The sequence below is a fragment of the Epinephelus lanceolatus genome, chromosome 21 (assembly GCF_041903045.1).
Source record: "Epinephelus lanceolatus isolate andai-2023 chromosome 21, ASM4190304v1, whole genome shotgun sequence".
Lineage (NCBI taxonomy): Eukaryota > Metazoa > Chordata > Actinopteri > Perciformes > Serranidae > Epinephelus > Epinephelus lanceolatus.
Genome location: NC_135754.1, coordinates 4,826,574 through 4,841,114, shown reverse-complemented (window position 1 = coordinate 4,841,114; position 14,541 = coordinate 4,826,574). Strand labels below are relative to the sequence as shown.

The 14,541-nt window shown below is 38.0% G+C and overlaps 1 protein-coding gene across 1 annotated transcript; it reads right to left on the bottom strand.

The window, feature by feature from the left end:
* Window positions 1-6,106: 6,106 nt before the first annotated feature.
* On the bottom strand, window positions 6,107-14,431 carry LOC117247525 (NHL repeat-containing protein 3-like). Its single transcript, XM_033612107.2, has 3 exons — window positions 13,890-14,431; window positions 10,934-11,136; window positions 6,107-10,789 (listed from the first exon to the last, which is right to left on the bottom strand). Exons 1-3 carry the CDS (start codon window positions 14,146-14,148, stop codon window positions 10,193-10,195), a joined length of 1,059 nt encoding a protein of 352 aa, XP_033467998.1. The 5' UTR covers window positions 14,149-14,431; the 3' UTR covers window positions 6,107-10,192.
* Window positions 14,432-14,541: the final 110 nt, after the last annotated feature.

Here is a 14,541-nt window from a genome sequence, read left to right as displayed (position 1 = left end):
CTGGACCGCAGAGTGAAGGCAAAGGGGCCAACAAGTGCTAAACACCTCTGGGAACTCCTTCAAGACTGTTGGAAAACCATTTCAGGTGACTACCTCTTGAAGCTCATGGAGAGAATGCCAAGAGTGTGCAAAGCAGTAATCAGAGCAAAGGGTGGCTATTTTGAAGAAACTAGAATATAAAACATGTTTTCAGTTATTTCACCTTTTTTTGTTAAGTACATAACTCCACATGTGTTCATTCATAGTTTTGATGCCTTCAGTGAGAATCTACAATGTAAATAGTCATGAAAATAAAGAAAACGCATTGAATGAGAAGGTGTGTCCAAACTTTTGGCCTGTACTGTATGTATTTTGGATGTTTTCCTTCCACTAGTCTGAAAAATGACAGGTTATGGAAGCAAAATAGCCCAAAATCTTAAAATTGACCAGTGGTTTCACCTGGTTTCCCCTAAATTTCAACAGCTTTATCTACACTAGTTTAGTCTACACCAGTTTTAAGCAGATCCAAGTGTTTATTAATGTATGTGTTACAACTATCACCATAACTGGAGGCTGCTATATAAACAGATAATGAATGACAATAGTAAAACATCATAGTGTCTTTTAAACCCAAATTAAGCCACTGGTAATAAAACTGTTAAATAAATGCAACATTAAAACATGGCTTATACAGTATCAATCCATCAATAATCATGATCTGCAATCTAATAATATAACTTTAACAGTGACCATCCTGCATAATGAGTACTTTTATTTTGATTCTTAAAATGCATGTTGTTGCCATCACTTCTGTTGTTTCGATAAAGTAATATTTTGAATGCAGTGTTGTTACTCAGAAGAGGGGTATTTTCCTACTGCTAATTTTACTTAAGGAAATAAACGGAATATGTCTTGCACCACTGCTTTTAATTGGTAACACCCATCCCTATATAAATCTTTATACAGTATTATAAACACTCACAGAGCTTAACAATAAAGGAAAAACAACATGAAATGGATATCAAACAGCACAATATATCACGTAAACATAACCAATTCCACAGGTAAATACATATGTCATCTTTTTGTATATGTGAAAGACTGGAGCAGTGGTGTGCAGAGGCCTAAGAGTAACAGTTTGTCAAGTGGCGCCCCCTGTTGAGCAGAGCATTATAATCAATGACAGTATCAGCACACAAATCAAAGATGAAGGACTTGTCAGGCCTATACACTAATACTTACTACTCCAACATGACACAATAATGTAGTATCTTCAGACAAAAGTAAATTATCAGGCAAGGATAACACCAAACATCTTAAAGGAATACTTCACCCCACAGATGACTATTCATATATCATTTACTCTCCTCATGTTATGTCACATTTGCATCAAAGACTTTGTTTTTGGGGCATGCCTCCAGTGCAGGCAGAATCCAAATACAGAAAAAAAATATTGATGAATTAATGTCATAGGGGTCCACATTTGATAACAGAAAAACTATATCAAAGCATCTGTTTACAAACTCAAACACACACTCAAACTGGTGCAGTATAATCCAAGTCTCATTTATCCAGTTGTATGCTCAGTACTTCCCAAACGGACAGCCCTTTCTGACAGGGAACTGAACAGAAAGTGAAACTTATCTATGCTCTCTTCAAAGTCAGACTCCACTGACAGAAACAGTGATTTTACCTCGTTGAACACAGGATCTGCTGGTCTATCACTGCCACGATCGGTTGGTTTGTCTGTGTTATTGTGTGATTTAACTGTTTTAAGGGTTAATTCCAGGTGTGTTGCAGAGGGTATATGCAGGTATATGGGGTATACCCACCACTTTTTCAGGCCTATTAACCAAAAAGCCATTGGAATATATGGGAGAGTATACCCACTTCCTTCTTGGTTACCTACCCATCTATCAAGTGTACACCCACCTCATCAACTACCACTACACCACTGGTTAGTTTAAATTTAGTGCATTACACCTGCTGTGTGGCTTACCTCCACAGTTTCCCAGACACAAAAGTGTTTAATTTATTAGTGAATATACTGAGAATGTTTTATCTAGAGTATCATAACTGTATTTTTTATTATTTATTATTATATATATATTTTTTTAATCTCATGGAGAGACCAGCTGAGAAAAGCAGGTGAAAGTGTTGACTTCCACACTGTGTCACTATGTCTGATGAACATGAAACATTTATGAAAGAGACTTCAGAAACCATTAATCAATAATATCATCAGTGATTCACAGGCATATTTCACCAAAACAAAAAAAAAAAAAAAAAAAGAAGAAGCCCAAAAGCAAGTTGGGATAAAATCACTTAACATAAAGTTAGACCATATTTAAGTTTTATTTCTTACATTTTTCTGCTGTACTGTATTTGTTTGTAGTATAAATAGTGAAACAGCATTAAAAAGGTGTTTGTGTCATTTTTCTATTTTGGTTCCTGGCAGCTCAAACTTCTGTTAAACTGACAAAACAATACATCAGACTTACATTTGAGTTCATGCTAAAATAAAAAGGATGTCATGCATGTGTGGTGAGGACAGTTTGAGCATGCTTAAGAAAGACAAAAATGAATTCAGAGAAAGCCTGACCATAAGATTAACCTGGATTCCTTATTTCCCACCCCATGCTTCCTTCACCAGAGATAGAATCCTGACTGTGGGACTTCCTGGAGGTATTTTATGATCATGTTATGGATAAGTGTGTCCACAGCTCTGCTGAGCTGTCACATCTCCCCATGCTCTCTCCACTGCTGCTCTCTTATTTCAATGGTGTTCCTGTGCTGAGAGGCCACTACAGTCCTGTGACAATGACACCACTGTGTTATTAAGCTTTGTGTTGTACTACATTCATCTGCCCCCCTTCATCTCCCTCTTCATCTGACCCCGTTCCCTCTCACTCACAGCCTTTTGCTGCTCGGGCAGCTTCTTGCTATAGATCCCCTCTTTCTTCCCCCCCAAGCCCCCCTCCCCTCTGCCCCTCTACACTTCTATCTTTTATTCAATGAGCCATGACTCAATTCACATTTGTCTGTTGTTTGTGTGGACGCCTACAGAGTTCCTCTCAGACAGCAGTGAGAGAAGAGCAGCGCAGGGGAGCTGGAAACTCTGCTCTGTGTGAATGTAGGCTGGGCCGGTGTTCTTGTAGTTAACCTCAAAATGTACGCAAAGAATAAATGTGAATTAAGATTACAGATAACACAAGAATAAAAGGCATGGTTGGAATTTTCATGGAGTTATTTTTAGAACCTTACACAAATAAATGAAGAATCACAAAGGTGTTTCCTTCTATTAAATGCAATAAATACACCACAACACTTAAAGTATAAAAAAAAACAAAATTAGAAATAGCAATAAATTAATTAGTGGAGGTCATGTCCTGCTATTTATTTAAAGTTTATGAGACACATAAACAAAAAAAACAACATTTTTTTTTTTAGGATGGTATTAGTAATTGAAGTCATTGTAAATCCTTTTCATCTATACTTAAACTGTAAGCTAGCAACACCTTTTAAGTTTACACCTTTTTTACATGTAAGAATTGCAAATACTTAGATTTGTAGCACTGCTAGTGATGAATAATTATATAAGAACATTTGAACTGATTTGTGCTGTTGCAAAGAATACATTTCCTGAAATTATTTGGAAGCTAGCATGTGCTCATCTGTACATGTTTATGTGCTTATGTAATTTTGTAATTAAATTTTTTTTTACATTTTTAACAGGAAAATCATTGACAAAGTAAAATGACAATCAAAAACAAACAGCCAGGAAGTCTAGCAAATATTGACAGACACTAATACAGTAAAGGTAGCTATTCAGTTGCAGTGGTGAGTCAATCAGTAGTGCAACGTGTCACTTACAGGTATACCATACCACATTATTAGTGTCTTTACATGATCACATTGTTCCCTCTAGACATATATTGCTGAAACTCTCCCATTGTTCATTAACCATATATGTTTTTCCAATGTAATCTTCCCAACATCTTTTTACATGCAGAAGTTTCCATCATTTGACCTTTCCACATATTCAGTGCAGGAGTTTGAGGCTCCTTCAACACCTTAGAATCATCCAAGCACAGGTTTTAAGACTAGTTTTCAATATTCTAAATACAAATCTATTTAAATTCTGCACTACAGTGTTGTCAAGAAGGAGACATAGCCTAAGCAAACTGGGCAGTTCACATTCTAACTATTTACCAATATAATCCAGAATGTTCCTCCACAAGGGAGGGACACTAGGACATTCTCATAACACATGCATATATGTGCCATGTCCTTTTCTGAATTTCCAACATAGATTGTCTTTAAGCAGGTCCATTCTACTGAGTCTCTTTAGAGTGTGATAATACCTGTGTATTGTTTTATATTGAATACATTTACTTGTGTATTTAAAGTTTACAGTATGAGTAAATGAAACTGAATATTTTTAATATGTGCAACTGAGATCCTGCTGCAGTCAACAAAAATTCAGGAAAAAATATATCACGGAAATTGTCCAGAATTCTCATTTATCTCTTCATGGAAGCAGTCAGATATGAGCAGGGAACTGTTTGAACTGAGCTCCATCTAGTGGTAAGATAGAGCTGATCTAGTTTGTTCATTTTATCCACTAAAATAAAAGGACTCTTAAAAACCATCTCCAACTCAAGGAATACTTTTTTCAAATGTGCACCACACTTTAACTCATATAGATCAAGCTAATACAATGCAATAATTATTATGAACATACATTTTGAAAGATCTGATATGAATCATGCCCCATGGCACTTTAGTTTACTTTTAAATGAAGACTTTGTGGAATTTATTCCAAAGCAAGTAGATTTTTTCTTAGTGTAAACAAGGTGACATGATTTCTTACAGTGGTTATGAGAGGAAGATTGAGAGAAAAACTTGTTGAATCAACAAAATGTATTGCACAGCTGTACATACAATACATTTGTGCACAGTAATGAACAAGATAAATATCTGTCTTACTTACTTATGAGATGTCTAAATATCTATACTATATACACCTAGCAGCTGCTACACATTCACTTTCTACAATTATTTATTTTCATTTATTTATAACAGGCAACAACAATGAAAACAATGTGCAAACTTTAGTAGTCTAAAGTAAATAACCATCACAATCAACAAATCTTTCCACAAAACTGAAAAACACTGTTCTCTGAATTAATAAAATAATAAACCAATTAATCCATCCTCCAAACTACAAAGTAGGCCTATGTACAGTTACAATCAAGCCAAGTGGGTTCTCCTCTCCTCTCCTCTCCTCTTCTTCTCATCTCTTCTTTTTGAAACAGTCACACACAAATTATGATTGTTTTCCTAAATAATCTTTAAATATTGTTTAAGAAACCCAGAGAACAGCAACATGCAGCTCTGTAGTTCTCCTGTTCTCCTCTGCACTCTATACATAGCGCAGCCCCAAACTGCATGTCATTTTTATTTAAATTAATTATGAGACACACAACATGGGAGACATAAACTTCATTTCAGGTTGAATTTTGGTTTAAAAAGATGCGTGGAAGTTAGAAAGCAACTTGACATCTGTCTCTGCTCACACTGGGAAGTTGGTGAACCCAAACCTGGCAGAGAGCTGGAGGGAGACTGTATGATTTTATGCCAGACTAGCTTACTTGTTGTTAATGGTGGGTTATTGCTTCTTTAATTAGTCTAGCTCTTTCAAGATGTTTTAATAGTGGTTTAATTTCACAACAGTGACAAACAATGATAAGGCTTAATGCAAACACTATTGTTACCTAGCTGTCCATGACGGCAGATGAGAGAAATGTGATAACACTCTGCAGGGCGCACAATTTGCATGCGGCTGCCACATGGGAAGTTGAAGAGAGAGGGGCAGGGGCTCGACTTAAGCGCAGCTGTCAGGCAACCAACACACTTTTAACTAAGAATTGATGCCATGGGCTAAATTTAAAAACCAAAATATAAAATTACTAAAAGAGCTGAGGGCAGTAAAAACATAGTTTGGGCCTTTAAAGATAAAATGTTATTTTTCTGCTATTACTGTTACATATCAGGCCTTTATCATTATCCATTATAGTACTGGATACTGACAGTAGATCTTCACAGTAAAAATGAAACACGCCGCTATGATTAATGTTTTTATTTGAAGTATCATTCACTCTTGGGTTCTCTGCCAGCAAGAATTTAAAAGAAGACAAAATAACATTTCAAAAGTGACTTCAAATGAAAAATAAAACTTCATGTACAACAATTTTCACTTTTTAGACAAATTATACAAATATGGACAACAAAAGACACACATACTCAACACTCTGTAAACCCATATGTGCAAGTACCTACTGCATATACAGGCCAACTCACCATGTTGTTTTTATTGGGATTAAGCTTAAAATGCATTTTCCAACACTATACTATTATTATGCAGAGCTCTATACATCAATAAATGCATGCATCCCAGTTTATTGTACACATGGAAAATGATAAAAATAAAACCAAATAAACTATACGTCCTTCACTGAAACTCACTGGTCACTTTGCCTGTTTTACATACAATAACCTTCAACATAGAACACTGTCTCAAAGTATATCAGGACAAAAGAGCAGCATTGGCACATTTCACATTGCTGCTGTTGATTTAAAAAAAAATATTTTCAAGGCTCCAGTAATGCTGTATTGCAGCCCAGTCTCCAGAAGAAATTATTGGCATTGTAAGTTTCTGCAAACCATGTTTACGTTACATTTGCATGTTTCATATGTATCTATCAATGTTTCTGAAGTATGAGCTGACTTTGTCATCAGGAGATGGAGGGGATGGTGGATGGTGTGTCAACTAGATGAGGTGCCTGCCAAGCTGCAGACCATTGAAGATGAGACCTACAAACAACAAAACTGGCTGTGAAGTCAAGTCATTGCTGTTTCCAGCATCTTTATAGACACCAAAAGTGAGTTTTTTTAGTGACCTATTGCAGCTGGGGGTAGCTGTACAAAAAAACGTTGTTTTTTACAGAGACATTGTTGCCCAGGATTATGCCCCCAAAACAAGGTATTCTAAGCCAAAACATAATATTTTCCTAACTATAACCAATGTACCTGCTACATAATAATGAACAAATGTAACATATCCATGGTTTGCAGAAATGTACAATGCTAACATTTCATTTTTACTGGTGATTAGATTGAGTATTGCACTTCCATACAGCTGGAGAGATGTCCTGACTCTAGTCAAAATTTCAAAAAGGCTAAATTCTACATTTCCCATAATGCAATAGCATCTTCTGCAGACCAAGCCTGCCTTGCAAATGCCCACATCTTTTCATAATCCACACCGTCACTAACGCAGGCTACTTATTTAAGATTTGTCATCTCCAAGCCCAAACTGAGATCTATTTTCTTAGACTTGACAAAGCTCCTGCAGAGCTGTGCAAGACGTAAGACAACTAGGGATGCACAATATTGGATTTTTTGCCAATATCCGATATACTGATATATAAGAACTTATTTGGCTGATGACCAATACCGATATCGATATATCCACTTTTTTCCCTTCCTAATTTTAGTGATCATCAAGTCTCTTCTGTAGTGGAATTTAAGTCATATCCTACATGCACCCTGATGGCCCACCAGCAGATGGAGACATGAAATAGAATGCTTTTTAATATATGTAATATTCAGTCATTTTGCAAAAAAAGGAAAAGCCTGTTGGCCGATTCTGATCATTCATTTTGAAGCCAATACTTTCCAGTACCAATGACGTGCCGATATAAACGTGCCTCCCTAAAGACAACTGTTCAGTAGCACTCCTAAAGGTGAGTAAACTAAACTTGATGCGTAAAACTGGATTCCTGGACTCCATCATTACCAGCAAGCCAGGGCTTGAAAACAAAAGTTGTATGATTCACATTTAGCTCAGTTATTGGACAGAGGCTTGTACTAAATAGAGGATGCAATGAGCATAAGTGCAACAATCCCACAGCTCTATACAGTGTGGAAGTACCTTGTTTTCTGTCACTGTCTGAAGGACTTTTGAACCGACAGCAGCAAGTGGCCACAAGTATCACTTCCTACTTCACTAAATCTCCAGGGAAATCACAAATAATTCATTTTCCCACACAGCCTGCACAGTGACTGATAGTGGCAACACTGAAAAAGCAATTAAGCAATCACAATGCTTTCCTAACAATGATAATATCAAAATACAGGTGATTCTGTAGTACAGCAAATACACTGCAAGACAGTAATATGATACATCAAGATTAACTATAGACCTACAATAGCAAATCATTTTTCAGAAAGAATTAAACATCAGACACTGTATTTATTCACTGCATTATTAAGTGCTGCTTTGATAATTATAGACATCTCAGGTCAAACAGCCCGCTAGGCAGTTCAGCTCTGGCCTTTTACACATGTTTACATGTGTAATCATACAAATGTCTTTAGAAACAGCCATATACTGGCAAAAGGCTGAACCGGCAAAAAGCACAAGAGAGTTTCAAGTGTCTGCAGTGAGGAAAGGAAACTGCTGCAAAGTCATGAAAAATACAGATGGCACTTCACTTCACACACAGCAAAAAACAATAATAAATGCATTAGCCATATGTTCACCTTAGAATAGCAATCATTGATAACAGTGCTTTGATAATAAATAACCAACAAAATTACCTTTATCTACTGTAAAGAAACCTGGTTTTCATTAAGTGCATAATATACTGTAATAGTAGAATTGGCTTTGTTTCACACTTTACACAAGTACTTTAACGAATTATTTAATTGACCCACGCCCAGTCCTTACATTGTTTTATAAGTCCAGTGTTACCAAATATTTTCCACTTTGAATTCCATTGTAGTATTGAACACTGAATATTAATAACTTTTTAAACCAGCACATGCTTCGTCAGAGGAAACCCTGTCTCAAAAAAATGACATTTATATACTACATTTTTTTGCCAAATACTGTGAATGCATTAGTGAACAGGACAACCTGGCACATAAGCACATAAGCCTCTGTTTGATGGGATTGTTTCTGCATTTCTCATTCACATGTCAAATGGCTCAATTGAAAGTAGGGATGCACTGATTATGTTGGTCCTGATTCCGGTCCTTTAATATTAAAGGGATAATTCAGACCTTTTGAAGTGGGGTTGTATCAGGTACATATTTATAGTCAGTGTATTACCTACAGTAGATGTCATTCGACACACCTCCTGTTTGGAGAAGCAGGCTGGAATTTGACACGGAAGCGAGGCGATGTACTGCTGTGGAGGGGCCAGCAACAAAACATAGCCTATTTTAGCTTAGCTTTCGTGCTGGACTCCAGCCTGCATCTCCAAACTGGGCTGTGCCGACTGACTCCTGCTGTATGTGATAAACTGACTATGGATAAATATCCCGTACAACGCCAGTTCAAAAAATTTGAACTATCCCTTTAAGAATCTGTTGATTCACTCTCAGGTCTTATAATTTATTTCTCTTATTTTCTCTTTATACAGATGTACAGTGCATACTTTGCCATCAACTGTCAACTTTGTTGTTACTTTGTTCAAGTCCCTGAGGTGCTGCTTTTTTGTAATGCAGGACTTTGACACCAGAGATTAAGGTTTGTTGCGTCCCACATAAGGTTAAGATTGGGTTTCTACAACACTTTTTGAAGTTTTGGTCGATTAATCAAAAAGAAAACACGTAACAAAACAAGATTCCTCTAACCTTTGACTAAGTGCTGTGTGTTGCCTAAACAAAAGCATAGAACACTAATCAGGCCATCTTTGCTATGAGCGGATATTGTAAGAAAATAAAAGACACACGTCACATTTTGTGGATGTTTTGAAACTGTGTTCAGTATGAACATTTTGCAACTTTGCAGAAACAAACACCTTTTCTTATTTTGTTGATTTAAAAAAAAGGTGTTTATACAGCATTATGTTTCTTTTGAAACATGAATACTGTTGCAAACCTGTATTATAATAAAAAGGTAATTTCTATGAGACAGGGTTGTCAGGTGATACCTTAGACATCTAAATCTTTTTATTTTTATTATTTATTATTTTATTAGGCTTCATCAAAGAATCATTTTGTGATTCTTTTTCCTGATCACATGACTGCAAATTACAATAACAGATGTGGACATTTTCAGTCCAGTTTTAGATAACTGGTAATGCTTATGACTGACGCAGTTTGTGTCTGATCGATCACTCCATTTCCAATTGTGGCACTACTAGATGCTTCCACCCAGACTGAAGGGGGTGAACTTCTGGGCCTGCTGAGCTGCAATCTCTGCCACATATAGGGCCCCTGTCTTCAGGTCCAGGTCCACCAGGTGGGGCTTCACTTCATCAGCCAGCTGGATCACACTGACCACTCTGCACTGGCCAATCAAACCCACCGGTGGGGCATCCAGCATTGAGATCTGGTGGGTGTTAAGCTGGACAACAACAAAGTACTTCTTGTCCGGGGTCAAGCGAACTGAGTAGGGTGCATCCTCTGTGAAGCAGCTCCCCCATGTCCCCAACCAGTCTCCGGTGATGGAGTTAAAAACTTGGATCCTCTTATTCCCCCTGTCGGCCACCCAGACCCTCTGGGCGCTGTCTACGGTCACGCTGTGGGGGATGTAGAACTGAGCCGGGCGTTGTCCTTTTTCTCCATGCATCCACACTACCTCCTGATCTTTGGACAGCTTAATGAGGCGGTTATTCATCCCGCCATCACCATCCACGATGTACATCTCTCCTGAGTCATGGACAAAGATCTCAGCCGGCTGGTCAAACTGCAGAGGGTTCAACCCAGTACCTGCCTTCCCTGGCGTACCAAGCACCTGACAAATAAAAGAAAATATTCATTTTTATTTGCAACATTTGGCTTTTCCAATTCTACAGTTCACACTAAATAGTCTGATGGAAAACACCCTAGTGAAACCTAAAACAAGTGTACCAAAACAAATCCTGGATAAAACAGTCACCTGCAGGAGCTTCCCAGATGATGAGTACTGTTTGATGCAGTGGCCGTATGGGCCGCTCCCCACATCTGTGATCCACACTGTAGGGTTTGACGAAGCAGCATCTGCCAAAAACATGCCATGAGGCATCTCCAGCGTGGTTGTATTCCAGGACATGAGGAAATCTCCATCTGTGGTGAACACCAGCACCTTGGGCACATTGTTGCCTAACAGCAAAGCAGAGGCAAACACCATGTGACATGTTAACAGGGTGCACATTTTATACTGATTAGATTTTCACTTGTTCAAAGGAAAGTACTGTAAGGGGAATCAAACAAATAAGATATAAGTAATAATACTATTCAGTAAATTAAGGGTTGTAAAGATACAGTACCAAGAGGCAACTGTTTGACAACCATTTAATACTTTATAGTGGGCAAATCTCTGCTTCAAATTCAGGCCGACTTTATTTTTATAATATAAGTCAACATTAAAGCTCAAACAAACCAAACATTAGGGCTGGGTATTGGCACTCGATACCTTCAAGGTACTGACTGAAATAACACAGTACCAAGTAGTATCCAAGCTTCCCCAGTCAGACATATTTGACGAAGTTGTCAGTTCAACATACTAAGATGCCGCCAGTATGTTTGAAAGTATGGCTAAACTACATGCTTGTGGCCTCTTGGTATTACACTACTGAATGCCTCCATTCACATGATGGCTATCGAATAAAGCAGGATAAAGGTACTGAGCCAGTTACTCTATTATTACCAGTATAACTTTAAGAGTACTGGTATTGGCACTGGTATCGTAATTTTTTAAAGGATATCCAACCCTACCAAACATGCACCAAAGCAATGTTGGAACAACTGTCTTACGATGCATCCTTTATCTGTCTTTATTGTATACGTTTTTTATGTACAATTTACAAACGCTTTATAGATCAACTACAAGCCATTCATGAAAATAAATTTGTGATTCCTTTATGGAATTCTAATTTTTGAATGAAACAGGCTGGCAACCTTTACTCTCAAAATCTTGGTGGGAAATGTGTGCGTATCCCTAATGAGATGGACCACAAATATTATCCCTGCACAATGTAATCTGTGGCATTTTATTTGCTCACTGTCATCCAGCCTTGGGAGAATATTTCTCTGACCTCTTTATGTTACTGCCATTTTCTCCTCCACTTAAGAAACTCTTAAGCCTCTTAAAATATCTCCTCTCTACTCCTCTAACAGTTTTTCACCTTAGGAGGTTTAAGATGCTCTGTGAATAACTTTTATCTTTACAAGGACCTACTGTCAACTTTAAGGGGAAATTCTAAGAAAACAACAGTGTAACAATATACTACAAAGTGCGACTGAAATAACTCATAACAAAAGTAATGCTGACACTGCATTTTCATAGCATGCTGCACTATTAACCAGTACCACAACAGAATGAATTTTATATATTTCTGTCCTGCCATGTTGTATTATCTATAGCTTGTCTATAACTTTCTGTTACCAAATTAGCTTGGAGAAAAGTATTGCTTATTTTTAAGTCAAAGGGCTTTTGACCAAGTGAAGTCACAAGTCATTTGTGTTAAATGTAGAGGATAAGCCAACGCTTTAAGCCACTGAGATGCTGCACCTGGGATGACTTAATTGATGCACTGATCATTGCCATGTCTGATGAATGAAAGTCTGAGTCAAACCTACCAGTTAAACACTCGTCCATTTATTTTCCATCACAAACTTGTCAGTGTCCATTACACTAGAAAATGTTTCCAAAAATACTCAAAAACAAACACACATGTATCTCCTGCAGCAACGAGCTGCTTCAGTGGTCAAAACAGTTTTTCCTTCCGGGTGGATCACCTGACCACACAGAGAAAGGTTCCTACCATATATATTAATGACTGCTAATTACCCTGTGAGACCTGATACTCAACACAACATACCCACCATACAAAAAAAGAAAAAATTCATGCATATTCTGCTCCTACATCAAAGTTGAGTTGCAATTCTTTTTGATTTTGTTGAGTCGCATCGACTCATCAGATTTGTGACTCCAGTCTGACTTGAGTCTATGTCATGTTGCTCAAGTCCACACCTCTGGCATAGGCTACAAATTTTCACAATCAGAGAATGTAAGAATCACTTCAGGCCTTCAAACAATTACAAATGAAAGTTAAAATAAAATAACCATTAATTATTTCATCTATTTTTTTGCCACAGCCACAGGAAGCCGCTAGAGAGGCTAATGAGGGAACCTCCAGTTGCCTACCCCTATAATGAGGCATCGAGTCTGCAGTTAAAAATGGTAAGTTTGGGGTGTTCTGCTGCTTCTCCAAACTGGGGGCATGCCGACTGACATCTATTGTAGGTAATACACTGACTACTGACAAGGATCTCATACGACCCCACTTCAGAAGATTCAAACTATCCCTTTAAAGTTTTTTTAAGGAGTTTTTCTTTATCTAATTCGAGGGTCTAAAGACCAGGATCCATTTAAATATGCCAACCAAACCTACCTGTCTGATGAGGATACAGTCAACGCAGCACCCAACCACACCCTGCAACACCTGGAATCCTCTTATCTCCAGCCTTATCCTGTTTACAGACTTTAGTTCCGGCTTTAATTCCATCCTACTCCAGCACTTCGCCACATTGGTAAATATGAACATTGATGCCACTAGCATATTCCTGTGGAACAGACATTAGAGGGGGAATGTTGATAACCTAACCTCATGCCCTCTTGCCCTCAGCACAGGAGCTCCTAAATTCCTGAATCCCCAGACTGCACAACAGAAAATATTTTAAAATAAAACTGGACAGCAGTGCGTGGTTGCCTATCATAGCACTGCAATTATACATGAATTTAATATTGGGGGGCTGTGCCCCCCTCAATATATGCTTTAAAAAATAACGTAATGATTATCATCAACGCTCTAAGGTAATGCATAGAGTAAGGGGGTAATGCATGTATTTACCTCTCTGTGCCACATACACCACAGCAGAATACTGGTTAACAGCCACTGCAAACACGTCCCCGGTGAACACCTCTGGGTTCTTGGGCCAGCCCAAGTCCAGTCTGTACAGAGGTCTGCCCAGCAGCTGGTAGTCATGTTTGAGGCTGGAGGTGACGGGAGGCTGGGTGCCAATGGTGCCGTACAGCACCATCATGAGCACGGCTAATAAAGCCATGCTGGACACTATCAAACACGTATGGTTTCTCTTTTTCATCAGCATCAGTTCTTCATCTGCTGCCTTGTGTTGCGTTTTATTTCCTGGTCCAGTGACGTTAGGTCGAAATCGCACTAAATGTTTTTAACAGCGCTTGAAAGAGCACTAGGCTAACTGAGGTCATCTACCATAAAGCACGCAGTCTGCTCCGAAACATGCACAGCTTTAATGTGATACTTGCCGCGATGCTACAAAGTTAGAAATCCGGTGATCTATCATTTCAAGTCCGCATTTGATGTAAAATTCACTTCCTCAATTCCTCAACGAAAACAAACGAAAGGAAAGTAAATAATGCAGCATTTCCGTTCAAAGTGTCACAATAAAAGCATGACTAAGGGACTGTTCTTTACTTGTCAGAGGAGAATGGCCTGTAGTGTGACTTCGCTTTGTTGTTGTTGT

Coding starts and splice junctions, on each gene's coding strand:
- LOC117247525 (XM_033612107.2), bottom strand. CDS start 14,148: ATGCTGATGAAAAAGAGAAACCATACGTGTTTGATAGTGTCCAGCATG. Junction 11,137..13,889: donor GGTGTATGTGGCACAGAGAG/GTAAATACATGC, acceptor CTTTGCTGTTAG/GCAACAATGTGCCCAAGGTG. Junction 10,790..10,933: donor CATCTGGGAAGCTCCTGCAG/GTGACTGTTTTA, acceptor TTTATTTGTCAG/GTGCTTGGTACGCCAGGGAA.